The 19,005-nt window shown below is 43.0% G+C and overlaps 1 protein-coding gene across 10 annotated transcripts in view; it reads right to left on the bottom strand.

Annotated features, from left to right (window-relative positions):
• dst (dystonin) overlaps positions 1-19,005 on the bottom strand; it is a 92,940-nt gene that overhangs the window by 39,309 nt on the left and 34,626 nt on the right. For 8 of the 10 annotated variants that reach the window (XM_076163016.1, XM_076163044.1, XM_076163051.1 and 5 more), the window contains 24 exons: positions 18,409-18,502; positions 18,158-18,312; positions 17,596-18,061; positions 17,296-17,424; positions 17,131-17,208; positions 16,867-17,028; positions 16,489-16,593; positions 16,267-16,362; positions 16,055-16,180; positions 15,798-15,950; positions 15,551-15,705; positions 15,328-15,454; positions 15,041-15,224; positions 14,320-14,477; positions 14,046-14,224; positions 13,830-13,968; positions 13,547-13,740; positions 13,294-13,456; positions 13,123-13,206; positions 12,889-12,996; positions 12,696-12,794; positions 6,577-6,723; positions 5,345-5,433; positions 5,155-5,263 (listed from right to left, as the gene is read on the bottom strand). In XM_076163016.1, coding sequence (XP_076019131.1) covers positions 5,155-5,263; positions 5,345-5,433; positions 6,577-6,723; positions 12,696-12,794; positions 12,889-12,996; positions 13,123-13,206; positions 13,294-13,456; positions 13,547-13,740; positions 13,830-13,968; positions 14,046-14,224; positions 14,320-14,477; positions 15,041-15,224; positions 15,328-15,454; positions 15,551-15,705; positions 15,798-15,950; positions 16,055-16,180; positions 16,267-16,362; positions 16,489-16,593; positions 16,867-17,028; positions 17,131-17,208; positions 17,296-17,424; positions 17,596-18,061; positions 18,158-18,312; positions 18,409-18,502 — 3,499 coding nt within the window. Of the gene's footprint in view, positions 1-10; positions 4,535-5,154; positions 5,264-5,344; positions 5,434-6,576; positions 6,724-12,695; positions 12,795-12,888; positions 12,997-13,122; positions 13,207-13,293; positions 13,457-13,546; positions 13,741-13,829; positions 13,969-14,045; positions 14,225-14,319; positions 14,478-15,040; positions 15,225-15,327; positions 15,455-15,550; positions 15,706-15,797; positions 15,951-16,054; positions 16,181-16,266; positions 16,363-16,488; positions 16,594-16,866; positions 17,029-17,130; positions 17,209-17,295; positions 17,425-17,595; positions 18,062-18,157; positions 18,313-18,408; positions 18,503-18,585; positions 18,848-19,005 lie in introns of those variants that run through there. The other 2 variants (XM_076163073.1, XM_076163063.1) reach the window with 2 other exon arrangements.

The following is a 19,005-nucleotide window of genomic DNA, read 5'->3' as shown; positions in this document are numbered from 1 at the left end:
TAAGATTTACCAGAGTTTGGCCTTCCTCAGCGACAGAGCCGTCTGATTCGGCTGGCGTCCCAGTAGCTGCTTGCTGGCTGACAGCAGAGGAGTGATTTGCATCATCTACTATTGATCCATCGTTCTCCTCCTCTGAGCTCTCCTCCTTAATATCCTCTAGAATGTGATGTTGGTACTTCTGAGAATCCACGACCAAAGTGCTGCTCAAGGTGTCCAGGATGTCCTGAAGATTCAAAGGGTCTTGGTTTGAGCAAATACTTTCCAGAACATCCTGTAGCTGCACTGGAAAGTCTGGAACATCCGTCAGCTCTTCTGTCTGGTCATGGACGTCTTCCTCCTGTAGTATCGCTGCTTGGTTTACTGTTTCTTTGTTGTTGAGGACAAGGGGATCCTGCTGCAGTAAATCGAGGAGATGGTGTGGGTGACTGCTCTCTCTGTCGCTATGAGACGTGTTTATCCCATCAAATCTGTCTCTGTCTGAGGGTTGTGTGGTATTCGCAACTTCATTAACTTCACTAGTGCTGTGGCTGTTTGGATGCATGTCGCTGATGTCGCTCTGCTCTGCACATATTTCCTCCTGGTCATCTACATCCATCCTTGCACCATTAGATGGAGCTGAAGAGTCAACATCAGCTGTAACGCAGGTGTGCAACAGTGAATCAGCAACTACCTGTGGATTCTCAACAGAAGCGGTTTTCTCTGATAAGATATCGAATCCGGTTTCGGACTCCGTGTCTGATGCTGAGGGCGAGTTTGAGCCACTTACAACAGCACTTAGATTGTGTTCGTTATCACTTGTCTGTAGAGTCAGTGTTGTTGAAACAAGAGAGTTCTGCTCCGGCTCACTGGTGAAACTGAACATTTGCCCATTTTGCTTCTCTGGGGAAAGTGCCTCCTTGCTTGATGGGTCCTCCTCTGCAGCACAGTCCTCTGACTGTGAGAAACCACTATTGACGGTCAGTGTTGGTTCTTCTGAAACTCTGCATGTAGTTTGAACGTTATGCTCAACATCTTCTCCATCACTACTTTTGGGCTCCATAGTATTTGTAGTGGTGATGTCACTTATATGGCCAGGTTGTTCAGCACCACTCTGTCTTTCATTCCCAATGTTGGAAATCCAGCCCAGCAAACCTTCGATTTTATTCTTACTTTCCACAAGCCTTTCAACGGCTGCAGCCTGGAAAGACAGACCGCAGCTTCGGTCCTCATCTGCAGCACAGTGCTGTGACTGTGAGACACCACTATTGACGGTCAGCGTTGGTTCTAGTGAAAATCTGCATGTAGTTTGAACGTTATGCTCAAAATCTTCTCCATCACTACTTCTGGGCTCCATAGTATTCGTAGTGGTGATGTCACTGGTAAAAGCAGGTGACTGTGAACAGTGGTTGAGTAGTTGTGGAGTTCTCTCAGTGTAACTTTGTTGGTTTTGAGAGGATCCTGACTCAGTTCCTGTGCAAAAATCACCTTCTGACTGCAGTGCTGTTGGTGGGGGTGAAATGGATTTACAGCAGTCTTCTGTGATGTTTTGGTAACCATTAGCAACAGAAACAGAGATAAAAGGATTTTCAACCACATCCCAGGGTGGTGTGTAATCTACACTGACCAAAGGTGACTGAATAGCACTTGCATCATTCTCCATACCGATGTCCACAGGGAGGACATCACTACATGATGAAGACACGTCTAAGTTACTCTGACTAATGCTCTGATTTCCCACTTGAGAATATCCACTGCTGTGGAAATAATTATCATTGGCTAAGCTATCAGCACTACAAGGCTGAAGAGCAGAAGATGAGGTCTGGCATTCTGGTTCAGCGTCGCTATCAGGTTCTTCATCACTCGGACTAGATGAGTGTGATTGTGTACTTTGAGCAGCACTTTGAATCGCACCTCTGCAATCGTCAGCCGTGTGCGTGAGCTGTGTATTGATTAAGACCTCTGACTCACAGTCTTTGGCGAGCGTAGAGGTTCTGTCAGCTGGATAAATACACCGGTCAGTAACCTGAGTCAAAGAGCAAGATGAGGTCATCTGAGTGCACGCAGGCCTGTTATCACAAGGTGACGGAATGGAACAAAGCAAATAATTACACTTATTCATTTCCTCTATACTTTCTCTCATACCATCTACTACTGCACCTTTATCCTCCATAAGTAAACCGTTACTTTCAAACTCATCACTACTGACTTCAAGCACCACTACAGCAACCTTCCTCTCAGCAGGCTCTGAGCTCTCAGCTTCATCAATATCAATCAAACCCAGACTTTTGCCATTAGCGTTGCCATGGCTACATTTTTCCTCAGGGTAAATTGTGGCTTTGGGGTCAGAGTTTAGGATCTTATCATCACATTCATCACTAACTAAACCAGACTGCAAGGCCTCACTGATACTATGAGTACAACCAGTCCTTGAATCATTCACACCATCCATCAGGCTCTGCTGTTCCATAACATGCGAGGCGAAATTTGAGGAAAGGAATCCATCTGACACTGATTGTTCTAAAGTACATGATTTGCCTGCATCATCTGCCAGGACGCTTCTTTTTTCGTGCAACTGCAGAGCAAGCAATGCCGGGACTGTCTCCTCCTCATCTAGACCCTTGTTGAGAGCTGCTGCCTCCAGGTCATAGCGCCTCCCAGAGGTCACATCCAAAATTCCCCCTTCCTCTATCAGGCCTCTCAAGAGATGAATGGCATGGTCTCGCTCATCTCCCCCCTCCCACACGCCCTCGGAGCATAGAGGCTCTGTGGTGGTATTATCTCTACCTTCTGATTTACTGCACAGCATGTCATTGGAGTCGGGTTGCGTAAGATGCCAAGATTCTACTGCCAATGCCGCACATTTGGGGTCAGACACTATTGAAAGTGAGCTGTTTGAGCTATTCGGGGAGCATAATGAGTGCAGGTGTGCCGTCTCAGGAGGGGGTGAAACTTCAAGACCTTCAACAGAGCGTCCAACCTCAATATCTAAACCATCTGCACAAAACCCTTCTTCACAGTCACTTGACCATGTAAAATGTGTGTTGCTTTCAAACAGGGTGTTCTCAGATACACTAAGCTGATGTGGCACGTTTTCTGCGTCACATATTTTTTCATCAGAAGTCATCCAGGAACCAAAACCACATGGATGTAATTCTGTCTCATTTTTCATTGAATCATCTGTTTCTTCATTTATGTGTAAGGGTGTCTCTAAGTCAGTCTGTTCTGAAAGATCACTAATGTCTATGGCAAGAGAAGTCAGAGTTTGTTCAGTGTTTTCAACAAATAGAATATCTTTAAGAAAGATCTTTGTCATTTCAGATAACTGGTTATCAAGTATCAAGATCCTTTGTCCGGATTTTGGATCAATGTAGCTATTCATCATTAGGTAGGAGATGAACAAGTGCCTTTCCTCTGTGGGAGATGGATTGTTAATATGTGAGTCCATGACTGAACCATCGGCAGCACGATGGCATCCATTAATAGTGAGTCCTTTAAATGTAAGCCAATTTGAAAACTTTGCATTGAGCTGATCAACATCAGGAAGCACATCAGGAAATTCGATGGACATCAACATCTCTGCTGTGTGAGTATCAATGAAACCTTTTTCAATGGCACAAGAGATATCAACCACCTCAGAAATGTCTGGAATGTAAAAAGCTGCTATTTTTAGCCGATTACTGAACAATCTACTGGTAAAGTCACTCTGAAGATGGATTTGTTGATCATACTGAACCAAGGTGGATTCAGTTTGGCTTTCCCCAACATGTGGCAATATAAGTCCCAGATACTGCTGCTGATTCCCCAGCACGATAAGTTTGCTGCTACAGCTCATCAGATCACACTGAACGGCTTCATCCACCGTTAGCTTATCCGCATTATGGATGATGTCACTGCTACCGACTTGAGACTCTGAATTCAGAAATGTGCTTTGAGAATTCTGATTTGTTTTGGGGTCAGAAGTCTCACATTTGTGGATTTCTCTCCCTGGTGTGAGAGACATATTTCCATCAGGGCACTTTAATAGCAGTCCATTGACTTTACAAGGTTCAACCCTCTGCACAGACTCGAGGAGCGACACCTTTTTAGGCGTGTCATCGTTGCTCAAATTCTGCCGGTTCTTTTGTTTCTCTAGAATATTCACATAGACAGATGCAGGAATTAAACCACACTGAAACGCCTCCTCTAAGCTGATTGTATCCCCTGTATAAGACATGTTCAAGCCTCCACCGATGTCTTTCATTTCTATCATCTTGATGACAAGGTCTTCAGAGCTGTCCCCTTTGATAGCTGTTGTTATTTCAGAAAGGAGCACGGAAGAAAATTTTGCTTCATTTCCTTCTTGCAATTTCTTCAGTGTCGACATATAAGTGAGATCTTGTTTAAGAGCATTGTCCAAGTCCTGACACACATGCAGCTCAGAATGAGAGTAGTCAGAGGTTATATCAAGCTGAGCCTCTGGGAGTCTGAACCCAGTCATCTGATAAATCTGACCACTTAGAACAGAGTCTTTGGTTCCAATCTCAAGCCCATCAAGGCTGCCGATGGACTCAAATTCCTGTGGAAGGTGAAAAAATTATAAATTAGTAAACTGATTTCAGTATCAAAGTTGGTGTTATATTTGAGGAAATAAGATATTAAAATACAATAGTATTCAAGTCAAGACAAAATTTATACTTACCACTACACAAACGTGCATGTTAACGTGCACAAGTGCAAGACTGCATCAGGGTTGTGACAGCAGAACGAGGAACAACACATTTAAAGCAATCATGCACTGGGAAAATCCAGCATCTTGCAAAAAGAGGGTAGTTAGTCACATCACGTACAGTGTGTAAAAGTGGTTGGAATCTTATCCAGTTTCTTGTCGAGCATAGATTTCAAGCATCTTGCTTCAGTGTTGATTGAGAAATGTCAAAATGTACCTGAATAGAACTAAGCATGTTTACAGCATACCCAGATTGTCTGTTTCATTGTTTTCTAGAAACTGTTAATAGTGATCCTGTATGACAGAGTGAATAAAGAGTGACAGAGAGAAAACCTCTCAGACTGTGCTAGGAAGAAGAAGAAGAGGTTAGTCATGCATTTGAACAACAGGTGGCACTTGTTCTTTTCTACCACATTGTAAAAGAACACACAAACGCAGTGCAATCATGAAGAACTCGGTCAGTATCCAACCTTTTCTGCAGGGGGCGCCTGATCTGAACAGTGTTGGCTGAGATCACTGTACGCCTGATTGAGTGCTTTCAGTTGCTCCTGGGCCTTTTCTCTTTCTTCCTCAGTCATTCTGTAAGACACAACACATCAGTCATATGCCATTCATGGTACTCATAATCATTTGTATCTCATCATGAATGAGTGGACTAACCTGTCACTGTGTTTGTTCAGCATCATTTGAGTCGTCCTCAGTGCTTCTGCTATTTGTTCCTTCTTAGTTGCCATCTCTTCCACTGTCGCCTATAAAAATCACATTGATGTTAATATTGGGTACGCAGTGTGTATGCACATAAAGAGCCCATAAGTTCATATGCACATTGCTCTATAACACAATTTGTCCAAAGCTGCCATTATGTCTTAATTTCGAATATAAAACTGAACTGAATGTGTAAATACCATACATAAACATTTAAAGTATGTCACTTCTAATGCATAATTAATACAAAATTAGGCAAAATTATAAAGAAAGTATGGAATTGAATTTATATTTCTTAGTTGTGTTATTTAAGAGAAATAGAAATCTCATTAATTATTCAGAAAATGAAATATTACTCTATATAAATACATACTTTCCGTGAGAATTATTATTGTTTGGCCATATGGTTTGTTTTAAAAACATTTAATGCACATATATTTTGGCTGATGAAACAAAACTGCTAACCAACCTGGCTTAAAAGAGTAATGAGCCCCAAAAACAAGTCAACAGCTTGATGATTTTGCTTTGAAATCATTTCATTCTGACTAACTAAGAAAAAAACAGCCAAATAAGTGAAAGTGTGTACATTTGTACTTGTTTGGTAAATGATAGATATTTGGTAGTTTTGGTACTAACAGGATTATGAAATTCTAATGTAAATGTCTGTAATGAGTGGAAAAGCAAGCAGGGGATCGAACATCGAGTGAAGTTTCATCAGGTTTGCATCACAATTCAAATTCATTCTGGTCATTTATTTTTCATAATGTGAGCTTTGGACAATCATGTGCATTAACTTGCTCATTCACTAATTTATGTTGTAAAATTCTTCATAGACATCTAGGGACAAGTTTTCATATGGACCTGATGTGATGTATTAATAAAGTGTGTTCTGAAATGTGAGTGCTTATGCAACTGGTTGATCTTGTGCAACTTATTTATGGGGGTATTTCAAACATGCCATAGAGGTTAGATGATTATCTTAACCGTGACTTTGTAAGGGGTGTAACCACAGTGGAATGTCTTGGGAGTAACCAAGTCAGAAGGTAGACATTTTTACTTTTATTACAAACACGTGCACTGTGACACTAAGAGGCTGTGGCAACATTTGAATCAAACGATGGTATTCTCATGCACAATAACTCAACGGGACATTTTAAAACAACAACAAAAGTCAACACAACAGTTACCTGGGGCTTATTAGATGCGTCTCTGTTGGCATTACTATCTTTCAAAGAATTCCCATCATTGTTTAGATTCTGTTTCATACTGGACATCCAGTGCAACAGCTTGCTAACTTTATCACCATGTTCCCTCTTCTCCTCATCAACAGATCTCTAGAATTTGAGAAGACAAGGGTTTGAAAATGTATTTATCAAAAACACAGCACACATCAGAGAATCCATAAAGGGAAGTCCCCCAATAAACAACATATATGACCTGTTCATAATCAGAAAAGGGATCAAACACAAAATTATATTATTATTAAATCATTGTATCAAAATTGGTACACAAAAGAAACGTCATACAGATCTCTCAACTGAGCACAAAGCCAAGGGAAATACATGTATGAGCTTTGTTTTATTGCAATTGAAGACCTCATAGGAACAATTGTATACTTGTGTGTTTATTGCAAGTATTGGAATGTTGATATTGTGCCAAAACCATAAAGTTTTGTGGCCTCAAGTAACCTGAACCCAGTGTGGCAGTCAAAGACGCTTCTTTCAAGCGCTTCTTTGTAAGAGATTTTTCTCTTGGTCTTTGGACAGGTGAGGCTTTTGGTGTAGAACTTTTCATTTCTGAGTACGTTGGCCATGGCTTTGTCAACCACACGACTCTGAATGACTTCCTCAAGTGAGACTCGGTCACCAGTTTCAGGATTTATCAGTCCTCCGGTCAGGAGCTGAAACTCAACACAGCGGAGGCCGACGTCTTTTGGGATAAGATTTTCCTGAACAGCCTGAGTGACAAATAAAGGCTTTGCAGTCTTTGGTTGAATGATGCCATAGAAAGCCTGCTCAAACTGTTTGAGCTGGTGAATCAATGCTTCATCCAGAAGACCTCTCCTGAGAGCATCTGTAAGCGCAGATCTTTCCCCAGAAGAGGGGTCACAGATACCTCCAGTGCAAGCCTGGGCCTCCAACAACCTTAGGGCAGTAACTCTTTCTATCAAACCTTGCTGAAGAGCCTGAAGAACTGACAGACGTTTCTTCTGTATGACATCCCAGAGGCCGACGACGGGACTGTTAACATCCTCAACAACCACCATTCTTGAAAAAATTATGTCAGCGAGCTCATAGATGCTGAGAAGCCCACTGCGATAATTAGCAAGTTCAGTTGTTTCAAGGAACTGCCGACTCAGAGCAGATTCGAGACAAAGTTGTCTGCCACTTTTGACGTCAGCAATGATGTGAAGTGAGCTTCTGTCCATGGCAACAATGGACTTTTCCTGCCAATCACTTCTCTGCTGTGATAGAAACAGATACGTCTTCTTGTCAATGTGTTCCCCCCTGAATGCTTCGTATGCTGACATTTCCAAACCACGGGTGCTGTTGACAACAGACACTACATGAGAACTCCTGGGAGAGATGGCAGTTAGATGTCTATCACCAATCGGAAACAAAAACACCCCTCCGTCAGAGTCATAAAGGCACGCGGTCACCATTTCAGAGTAATATGTTTTCTGTCCAGTAGATGGGTTGTGAAACCCTTTAGGATTACCGACCGGATCATGCAAACTCTGGAGAGTGGCTTCGTTCAAAAGCCCCTCATCAAAGGCAATGCTAGCTGGCACTCTGACACCAATCTCTGGGTCGATGACTCCTCCTGTGGCCATCTGAACTTCAAGGATCTTCTTGGCTTTGTACCTATCGAGAATCCTTTCCTCCATTGCCTCAAACACAGACAGCTTTTTGTCCTTATGTATGTAACCGCAAAAAGCTTTCTCGGCATCTATCAGTTTGTTCTTCAGGTCCGGCTCGAACAGCCCTCTCTCCAAAGCATCCTGAACTGAGAGTGTTTTTCCTGTGGTCAGATCTATTAAGCCGCCTGTGGCAGCCTGAGCTTCCAGAAACTCAAGAGCATACGTCTTTGCAAGGAAGCCTTTCTCAGCAGCTTCTAAGAAAGATATCTTCTGCTTAATTGACTCCACATACACTCCGGCTATAGCAGTTGATGTGCTGGCAAACCGAGCCAGCAGTGCTTGCAACTCTTCTGTTGTGATAAGGCCCATCTCCCACTTGTGCAAAATCTCTTCGTCCACAAGCTTGGTTTTGATGATGCTTTGAATGGTTACCCTGCGTTTGACTCTTGGGATCGTTAAAGAAACCTCAGGACCTGTCTTACTCCCTTCTAAGGTCTTTGCAGGTTGTCGGTCTTTGACTGTGGTGTCTTTGGTTTGGCTGGACCTTGTGGTCATGGTGCTGTGTGTTTCATGCGTCTTCGTGTATTTATGTGTTGTGATGGACATGGCTGAGTCGGGGTTGCTCGGGCCTGTGTAAGTCACATTTTGCGTGGTACTTTGAAGGACTGTGACTGACTGAGGTGCAGATTTACTCAACGTTTTCTTTGCTGTTGGATCCTGTTGAAAGCTTGGACTGTTATAAACTTTGCTTTTGTCTTCTTGCTCCAATGAAACCATCTCCTGCTTTACTCTGACTTCTGTTTTCATCTTGGCTTCCTTCTTGTCCGTCTCAGGCTGACTGCTGGTCTCACTTGCTTCCAGGTCACTCTGGCATTCCGTCCTGATCTTGAATCCCAGAGGCAGAAGTTTCATCTGAAGACTTTTGACCTCTTTGACATACGAGAGTATTTGCTCACGAAGAGATCTTGCTTCCTTTTCCTTCGCTGTCAGTTTCTGTTCGCTCTCTGTCAGCAGCTGATTGAGCTTTGCAGATTCCTTTGAGCGTTCATTGCAAACGCGCTCTATGATGCAAACGTTTGAGTTAATTTTGGCTTTATCCTCTTGAAGTTGAGCTATTTCCTTTTTTGCCTTTGCCAGGTCGTGGCTGTAAATGTTTTTTTCTTGTTGCATTTGGTCCATTTTGACTTTCTGTTGTTCAGCTTCTTGCCTTAATTTCACACTTTTCTCTTGTAATATTCTAATCTGTTCCAAGTCTGATTTTAAACTCTTGTTGCTGCTTATTTCTACTGATCCTGAACTTTGCGACTGAGCTCTTAATGTGTTGTTTTCAACTGTGATTTCAGTTTTCTGTAAGATGTATTTTTTCTCTATTTCAGTCTGAACTAACAACAACTCTGTCTCATAACCCTTTTTCTGAAGTTCCAGTTTACTTTTCAGTTCCTGTAGCATTTGCTTGCAGTTTCCAAGTTGCTGTTCCATCTCTTTGCACGTCGACTGAAGGACCGAACTTTCTCTTTGCTTTTGCTCAGCCTGCGTTTGGACTTGGCTCAGTTTTTCCTTCACCGTTCTGATCTCACGTGTCAGTGAGTTGCTTTTCTCTTGAGCTTCAGCTTTTTGCCTCTGAAGAGCGAGCATTTCATCTCTCACTTTGGATGACGACTTGTCAAAACTGCAGCGTATCTCTTTAACTGAATCCTTGCTTCTCTGAAGTTCACCCTCCAGCTCGATTATTTTCGATTCTTTGAGTTTCTTCTCTCTGGTCTCTTTGGCCAAGTCATCCTTCGTCCTTCTGAGGGACGAATTGAAATCTGAAAGTTGAACGTTCAAGTTTTCTACTTTCTTCTCTGCTGATTTCTTATCATTCTGAAGCAGATACATCTCCTGCTTTAGCTTTTCTGACGATTTCTCTGAACTGCCGGTTAAACCTGTAATACTTTGCTTACATTTGAAAAGCTCTGCCTCTAACGTCTTCACTTTATCCAGATGTTTCTGACCCTCGTTCGACTCTTTTTGCACCTCTGTAATTGTTTTCTTCAGCTTTGTTTTCAAATCGTTCATTTCAGTATTTTGCACGTTGACCTTCTGATTTGTCAAAGTCCTCTCAGCTCGCAGTGACATCAGCTCTGACTTCAGACTCATTAATTCTTTCTCGTAGCCGGTGACATTTGTGTTGAGCGATTTGTTTTTCTCTTGCAGTTCAGTCATTCTCTTCACCTCTTCACTGTAATCCTGGAGTTTAAGTTGAAGATCGTGTGAAGTTTGAGATTTCTTGTGCAGTTCCTCCTCAATTATACCAATCTGGGATTTGGTTCCCTCCACCTGAGACCTGAACATTTGAATTTGTTGATCCTTGATGCCAATTTCCATCGTCACCAGATCAACTTTGCCTTGTGTGTTCATCACGCTCTTTTCCATCTCCGTATTTGTCTGTTTCAATGCTTCTATTTGCTTCTGCAGCTGTGAAGCCAGTGATCCACTCTTCTGAAGCTCTGATTCTAGACTTTTACATTTATGTTGTGCCTCTTGCTCCAATTTGTGCAAACGTGTATTATCTTCCTTTGCCGTTTGAAGCTGCTCTCTCCAGCTCTCTATCTCACTTTTTACAGACTTAATCTTTTGTTCAGAAGCTGATCTCTCTTGTACTACAGACTCAATATTGAGCTGAAGGCCCCTAATATCATTGTTCAGGGACACATTCATTCTTGTGAGCTCCTTGCATTTAAATTTCATCTGATCTATCTCCGCCTGTCTGGAGGACAACTCTTCCTCTAAATTGTTTATCTGGTGTGTCTTCTCCTGTTCCATAAAGTTCTTCTTCTGCAGTTCTCCTTGGGTGATCTTCAGCTGTTCCTTCACGCCTCCAACTTCTGTGTTGTGGAAAACAGCATTCTGTTCCAATGAGGACTTGACTCTTTGGAGTGTTCTAATTTCCTCTTGAAGTTCACTGACAGATTGTTTCATGCTCAGTGTTTCCTGGTGGAGTTGCTCAGATTTTTGTCCGGCATTTTTCCTTTCAGATTCCATGTCTGTCTGAAGTGTCTTTAGTCTATTGCTGCTGTCATCCAACAGTTCCTTGAAATGTTCTGCCTTCTCCTCTGCCATTTCAGCTCTTTCCTTGATCACGATTAGCTCCTCTTCTTTTTTCCTCAGGGTTTCCACTGCCATGCTATGGTTTTCTCTAAGTGCAGATAGCTCATTGATGACTTCCTCACTGACAGAGGCCAAAGGCTGCTGCAGGTCACTTGCATTTTCTTGGACTTGACTTGTACTTTTCTGGCTGTATTTTGTAATATCTTGTTCATCATTACTTTCATTTGCCAAGTGTTCCTCGAGTTTCTGCTGAGTCATGGATAACTTTTCCTCTGACAGCTGAATTAACTCTTGTGTGTGATTTAATTCCTGCATGGTGGCAGCTTTGTCTTGCTCTGCTATCTCTAACTTGGTGCGATACTGATGAACATCTCGTTCAATCTGTGACTTCTGAAGGATTAGATCATTAATCGTCCTCTGCTGTGTTTCTACCTCTCCTTCCAACTTTTCCAGCCGTGCTTGTCTTGCAACCAGCACAACCACCAGTTCATTGACTTGTTGATTAAGTTGACTAATCTCTTCTTCTCCTGCAGCTTTTTGGAGCTCCACACTTTCAGCCTTTTCTGCATATGCTGCTCTTTCCAAAGTCTTTCTGCTCTATAATGTGGAAAAAAAGGTTATCCACCCTTTTCATTTCATTTTTGGTTAAAAAAAAACAAGCTGCAATAATTTGCCCCTTACCACCAGCGCAGCTCAACAAAAAATCTCCCCAGGAATTTGTTTTTTCAAGACTGTAAAATTCTTCATTTTTCCCCATAATTCAAAATATTTACCTTCTTTATAAAAAAAGTAGTTAAAGATTTCATACATTCAGCACAATTTTTGTCTTAGACAAGACAACAGTATTTTTATAAAGCATTAAAAATCGGTGCTAAAACAAAGCACAAATACTTAAATAATAAGTTAAAAGTAATAACAATAATATCAAACACAAAGAAAAAGTTAACTACAAAATCCTAGGGAGACTTTATTTCCCCACAGACACGTTGACAGGAGAGAACGTTTGTGTTGAATCAAGAAGCTTTCAGCTCCAAACAAATCTGGTTAACATGCACCACATTTAATATCTTTGCATAAACTGAGCTGTCCCCCAAATATCCTCCACCACAAACAGGAAGTTACCCTTGTTAAATCATACGGTAGGTCAGCTGCCATGACTTTGCACAGCGCCCGCCCCCATAGCCACACAAGCCTTTGCACTGCACATGGTCATGAAAGCTCTATGACTGATACATTGACTTCTTATTGAGATATGTGAATGTTACTCACATACAGGATAAGAAGATAATGCAAGCAAAACTGATGACATAAGCGACACCCACCACCACCCACCACACAAACAAAGCATGACCTCACCTCCTCGTCTTCAGTCCTCTTCAGCGTTTCACTGGCAAACTTCACATACTGCGTCATGAGCGTCACCAGAGTCGTGTAGCGTGTCCGGAGATCCATAAACTGTTATGAGGAGAAACAAAAAAAACGGATTAAAGGTGCACGACACTTACACAGCTAATTTCATCAATTCGTTCCATCTCCGTCGCAGTTTCACCTCCTGTTGAATGGTGTCAGACGAGCTCTGCATCCGCCGCTTCTTCAGAGGAGATTTGTGTTGGGAGTCAACCATTGCTCTGAAGGTCATCAGCTGAAGTTCATAATCCTAAATAGGAAACAGCGGCTTAGTTTCCTGTTTGTTTGTTTGTTTGTTGTGTTCTTTATTTTCACAGCTTTGAATTACAGAACACAACCTGCATTTTGCGAAAGATTCTAAAAAACATTTGCTTACTTTAATGGCAGAGGAGTATTGCTCTGAGTACTTCTGACACTCATCGAATCTGCCCTGTTTCTGCTCAATTTCGGCAACAAGCACCTGAAGAAAGAAATGTTTTAGATATAGAAACATATATATGGTGTCTATAAATAAGTATTGTCTGGACGTCTCTTCTGCTGGTCCTACCTTCTGGTGATTTAGCCGCTCTGCAATTGTCTTGCTGTCTTCGGGTTTGTTTTCTTGGAACTTGACCTGTGCTTCTTCCATTTCTCCGACCCATTCATGCAGACTACTGTACGAGTCTCTGTAGTATTTCAGAGATTTGCCGATACCCTCCAGGTCACGAAGCCTAAAAGCAAATGCATATCCTCTGTGAGTGATACTTACTGTAGATCTACAGCGATGATACGGCAAAATGATAATTGTTCTTCCTACAAACCTGCCATCGATCTGCGAGTGAATGTTATGCCACCTTTCACACAGCTGATCTGCCTTCTCCTTGTGCCAGTCGAGGTCAAAGTCGCGCTCGTTGTGAGCTTTAAACATTCGCTCGCTGATTCCTCGTGCTTTCTGCAGCTCGTCCTCCATGTTGTGGAACACCTCTTGTTTCTCGTCGATTTCTGTCCGCCATTGCTGCGATCAAAGAGAGGAATCACTCAAACTTAATTAATGAATATACGCAAAAAAAAGAAGCTCTGAGACTTTGACAGATTGTGTATTACCTTGAGGGTGGATATGATGGCCTCAATGGAGTTGTGGTCAGAGTTCATTGCATCTTCTTCATACAGTTTGGATTCATAGGCCTTAACCAGAGTCTCTGCACTCTGACTGTGCTTCACCACTAAGCTCACTGTTTTCAATCTGTAAAAAAACATACCTTCAATTAAGATGAGGTTTCTTTGTAAATATCAAATGACTGCGGTGCTCATTTCACTTACTTGTCCATGTAGATGGACGACATCGACTGCACCTGGCTCATGCTCTGAGTGAGGACGGTGAGCTCGGAGGAAAGCGTTGGCACAGATGGAGAACCTGCAGCCTGTCTCAGGAACGTTTCACACTTGTCCTTCATAGCCTCCAGGTCTTCCTTCAGCTTGATCAGTTCGGTTGTTTGTTTCTGGAAGGCAAACACGAGTGGAAAGAAGTCAGTCAAACAACTCCAGCGGTTAGTTAGAGGTTGTAAATGTATGTTTTGGACACCCAGATGTGCACCTCGTGCTCTGTGATGCGCTGCAGACTCTGCTCCAGGTCGTCTCTCTCAAGTGGTGTGCGGATTTGTCTGATCAGGTGCTCTTCATGGCCTTCCAGATGCCTCCGGAAGTTGCGTATTTCTGAGATGTAATGGTTGTACAGCGACTCCTCGTGCTCCTCTGTTTGGCCAGAAAAATACGATTAGTAACAATAAATGACCTAGAAGATTAAATGTTTTTGTTTTGAACACTGTAAAGATCATGACATGCATGTTGCTTTGGATAAATTGTATTTTCTAAGAAGAAGACAGGTGAACACAGCATTTAGCTTTTGGGGCTTTTGTAGAATGGTGTCAAACAAAGAAATGTTCAAAGGCAAATCTGCCAATTTAAAAGATTATGCCTTACACACGGAGTGCCTCTAGGTGGCAGCATTGTCACAGCATCAACCTGTAGTAATGTCCCTAAAATCCACTTTAGAGTCAGTTTGAATTGACTCTAAAGTGGATGTTAAGCATTGGATAACAAGATATATAAATAAATTCCTAATATAAGTGATATATCTGTGTCCACCCACAGCACCAAACTGTTTTCTGCCTGTTTTCCGTGATAAAGCATAATTCCATAAGGCGTTAACTTTCGGCTTAAAGGCTTTAGGAGCCATGTGTTTCCCTCGAGGTGAGGAGTGCCGTGTACAGCAGCTACACGTTGTGGGAAAAACATGAGGTTTATCCTGGCCGTGCCTCTCTCTGCAGATCTGAGCAGCTCTTCATAGAACTCCTTGCAGGCCATCACGTCTCTCTCCAGCTGGCCACAGTCTGCAACCGTGAACACCTCGGACTCCTCGCTGTCTTCTACAAACTCCTCAAAGTGAGTCTGCAGGTTGTTCAGAACCTGCTGGTGCTCGCCAGGTAACATGGTCTTAATCTGTAGGGGTTAAAGAAGATAACAATAGGTTTAAATGATTATCAATTTGGTATTGTACAGGTAATCGATGAATTTTGCTGAGAATAGCACAAAAGCCACGTACAGAGGCAACGTTCCAGTTACGGATGGCTCTTATATCAGCAGTGAGGTAATGCCAAGACACCACACTCTTCATGTTGATGTGGGAGTGGTGCCACAGTGCCAGAACGTTCTGGTACAACTGTTCAGTTCTGCAGTTAAAAAGAGTCAATAAAAGACACACGTCAACTCAATAATAGTAACACTTTTCTTGCAGGGAATGATGGTGTACAGCATACAACATGCACCTTGTAGCCATATCCACAGCCTCTTTGTTGGGCGGAGGCACAGTGAAACAAGCAGACGGCACCATGGCCTCGTTCCCCGCCGGGCTGATCACCTTCCACTTGGCTCGATGAGAGTTACTGGCCAATACGCACTCGTCGTCTTTATATATGGTAATCTGAAAGAGTTGCAACATAAGCACAGGGTAGATCAGTGTCATGTTTGGAACTAATGTGTTTCTAATTCAGTGTAATATATGCATGTATGTACCTCGATCTGTCGGTAATCACAGATGGCTTTCACAGGGATGGACGACCTCACAGGGCTGCCTGGATTCCTGGGCTTGAGCTGGACGATGGTTATGGCTCTGCCCACCAGCCCAGCCACGTTGCTACGGTACTGAAGGAGCTGCTCTTTTTCATCCTGAGGACACACAAACATATCAGTGACATGCTTAGATGCAGTTTTATACATCCCCCCCGCCCTTTCCCACACACACACACAGAAACACAGATGTGAGAGTTTACCATTGATTCCTGAATTAGATCCTCCAGTTTGTGCAGGCTGCTCTTTCGATCACAGCTGTACTTCCTTTGAATGGCATCCTGCAGGTTCTTCAGGTAGTCCATGGACTCTTTGGCGTCATTGAAAAACTGCAGAGCAAGAAACAAAAGAAGAAATTAGCTGTGAACAATAAATGCACTTTCACGATTATGACCAAAAGATGGCAGCAACACACCTCAAAATACACAGCATTCTCTTTCAGATGCTGTTCCACGCATGAGCAGAGCTGTAAAATCCAGCCCCACTGTGTTTGCATGGCAGCTTTGTATGCCTAGGAAAGACAGAGTGATAGAGTGAGGCAGAGAAAGAGTGATAATGCCACAATGTCCAGGACTTTATATCTTATAGGATGGTGGCAGGGTGAAGCTGGAGTCAGCAGTCTGCTGAGTTCACTTACGTCGATCGTCAGCCTGGCAGGGTGGCTCTTGTGCAGAAGGCTTTCTGCCTTGTCCTGCACAGACTTGATCACTTCCTCCTTTTCATCCAGCTCCTTCATCAGATCCTGTTAAGAGCCAAAAAAGTATCAAGTATCACTGGCGTTGAACCGTGGCAAAGGATCGGTCACTCCCTTCTCTCACATAACCTAATATCCTGCCTCTCAGTGCTGAGCTGGCAGAGATTACTGTTGTATCAAATGAATGCAGCTGTATTATAGCCAAACTGTAAGAACAAAAGAACTGCCTTGTAATTCTCTCTGCTTGTGTCCTCTCACAGTTTCAGTATGAACCATTGTTTTTAACCACAAACACAATCATATTGCACCATTACAACATACAGAATGGTAGTCTCTTTTCTTGGACATGTTGCTGTTGCGATCGCTCCAGTCATGGGCGACCTCCTCTTCTTCTTTTTCATTCAGCCAGATGAGCTCCTGTGTTGCCCGTGACACAAAGTCATGCAGACTTTCCAGGGAGCTTTGCCTCTCGCCTGAACACCTCTGACAGAAACAGAAACTCATGGAGTCAGTGATACAGAACACACACAATAATTGACACCGTGCACACATTTCACACAACAGTATGAGCAACACATCACTTACCAATAGTTTTTCATATTGGCTCTCTAATTTGTTCAGCTTTTCTGAGTACGCTAGTTTCAGGGGGAGATTCATCTGAACCTGAGGAGGAAAGAACGTTTGTTTTTTGTTGGAGTAGGCAGATACAACAACATATCAGACTGAATTGTAGGATTGCAAAGCACTCACCTCACTAAGTTTGGCTTCTTTAAGACTCATTTGAAATTCTTCAATGACTTTGTGCACACCTTTGTGTGTCTCTAAATGCATTTCCACACTTGGCAAATCAGATCCCCACTCTGAACGATCCAGCTGCAACTGTAATTCAGAGGGAACAAAATCAAACCCCCACTCCTTTATTCCTCGACCTGAAATCCACATATGCAACTGAAGAGATGTCTTAATGTCAACTTAATATAGAAACATAAACACACAAGTATAATTGTTGCTATTGTTGTTGAGTGCCATACTGATTGTAGCTGAGCTCACCTGCATCTCCTCCACCCAGCTCAGCAGGTCCTGAACAAAGTTCATGTTGACCTCCTCCTCTGTCATGTTGGGGTCAGCCAGTGAGGATTTCATGAGAGGTTTGCGGATCTGCATGAGCTTCAAATGTTTGAGGGCGCCCACGTCCACTCCACCACTTCCCATGTAAGACTGGACTGAGGAAGGCTGCAGACCTGGGGTCATGGCAGGGGTCAAGGATGGGGTCAGGCATGGCGAAAGGCTAGAAGTGAAAGTGGACCCAGGGGTGACGAGCCCACCTGGGGTGAGTGCAGGGGTGAGGGCTGGTGACAGGCCCGTGTTTATGTCCTTGGAGAAGCCTGGGTTGAGACTTTGAGTGATGCCTGAGATCATGAGTTTGGTTTGCTCTGTTGTCAAGGTGCGACCTTTACTGTACACCGCAGAACACTCAGTTCTCAGGGCTAGAAGATCATCTCGGAGCTTTGAGACCCTGCAGTCAAAACAAAGAAGGAGAAAAATAGGAGATAATTCAGAGTTTTAGAGAGTTTCCGGTGCCCTCATTTTAAAAAGTGAATTCACTTCATACCTTTGGACGAGTTGATCTGCAAAGGGGAATTTCCCATCTAGAAGTATTTGGATGTCCACCACTTGTTGCCGGAGAATGTTCTCACATTCCAAAAGGTAGCCTGCAATCTCAGCTTCATTTATGAACTGAATCCCAGACTCCAGACGCTTTGCATCCTGAGCAGAGGAAAATGTGACAATCAGTCTAGCCAAAGCATGTGAATGAATGCTTTTTACAAAACACAGTAAATCTAAAGGCTGCATGAAACTCACAGACTGCAGGGCAGTTCTGGCCAATGCTAGCTTGTCCTCTCCATTCACACAGTCCCGCTGGACCCTGTTGGCGATCTGCTGCAACATTTCAAGTCTACAAAAACAAAAAGATCATGGTGAAATTGTTAGTTATAAAAAGTGAAAAAAAAGCTTTTAAAAAGCCAGACATGCACTCACCTAGATGCAAAGACATTGTTATTATTGGAAAAGATGTAGCTTCCAGCCTGTAAACGTTCCAAGGCAGATCCAGTGAGAATGTTCTCATTGGTGCCAAACTTGCTGAAGCTAATGGAGCTATCAGATGAGAGAGTTCTCACAAACGCCATATTCTGCTGCAAGGTAGATCACTATCGCTATTCCTCAACACTCTAACTGCTGTTTCATTCCTCAACATGAACATCACCCAGCAAGGATCCCATCCTCCACTGCTGTTTCACCAAGAGCATTTGCGGATCTCACAGAACCTCCCTCACTTGCTCACATTTATACTGTCACAGCCTGGTGAGCAGCTGGTAAAGTGACACCCACCCCACCCATAAAATGCCGCCCTCAGGAGGCAAAAAGACATCACAGGTTGAGACATCACACTTTTTAAAG

This window comes from Genypterus blacodes, unplaced genomic scaffold, assembly GCF_046128005.1.
Source record: "Genypterus blacodes isolate CSIRO-AG114 ecotype Tasmania unplaced genomic scaffold, CSIRO-AGI_Gbla_v1 ptg000012l_1, whole genome shotgun sequence".
NCBI lineage: Eukaryota > Metazoa > Chordata > Actinopteri > Ophidiiformes > Ophidiidae > Genypterus > Genypterus blacodes.
Note: the sequence above shows the minus strand (reverse complement) of the source record. Positions and strands in the feature narration are given on the sequence as shown.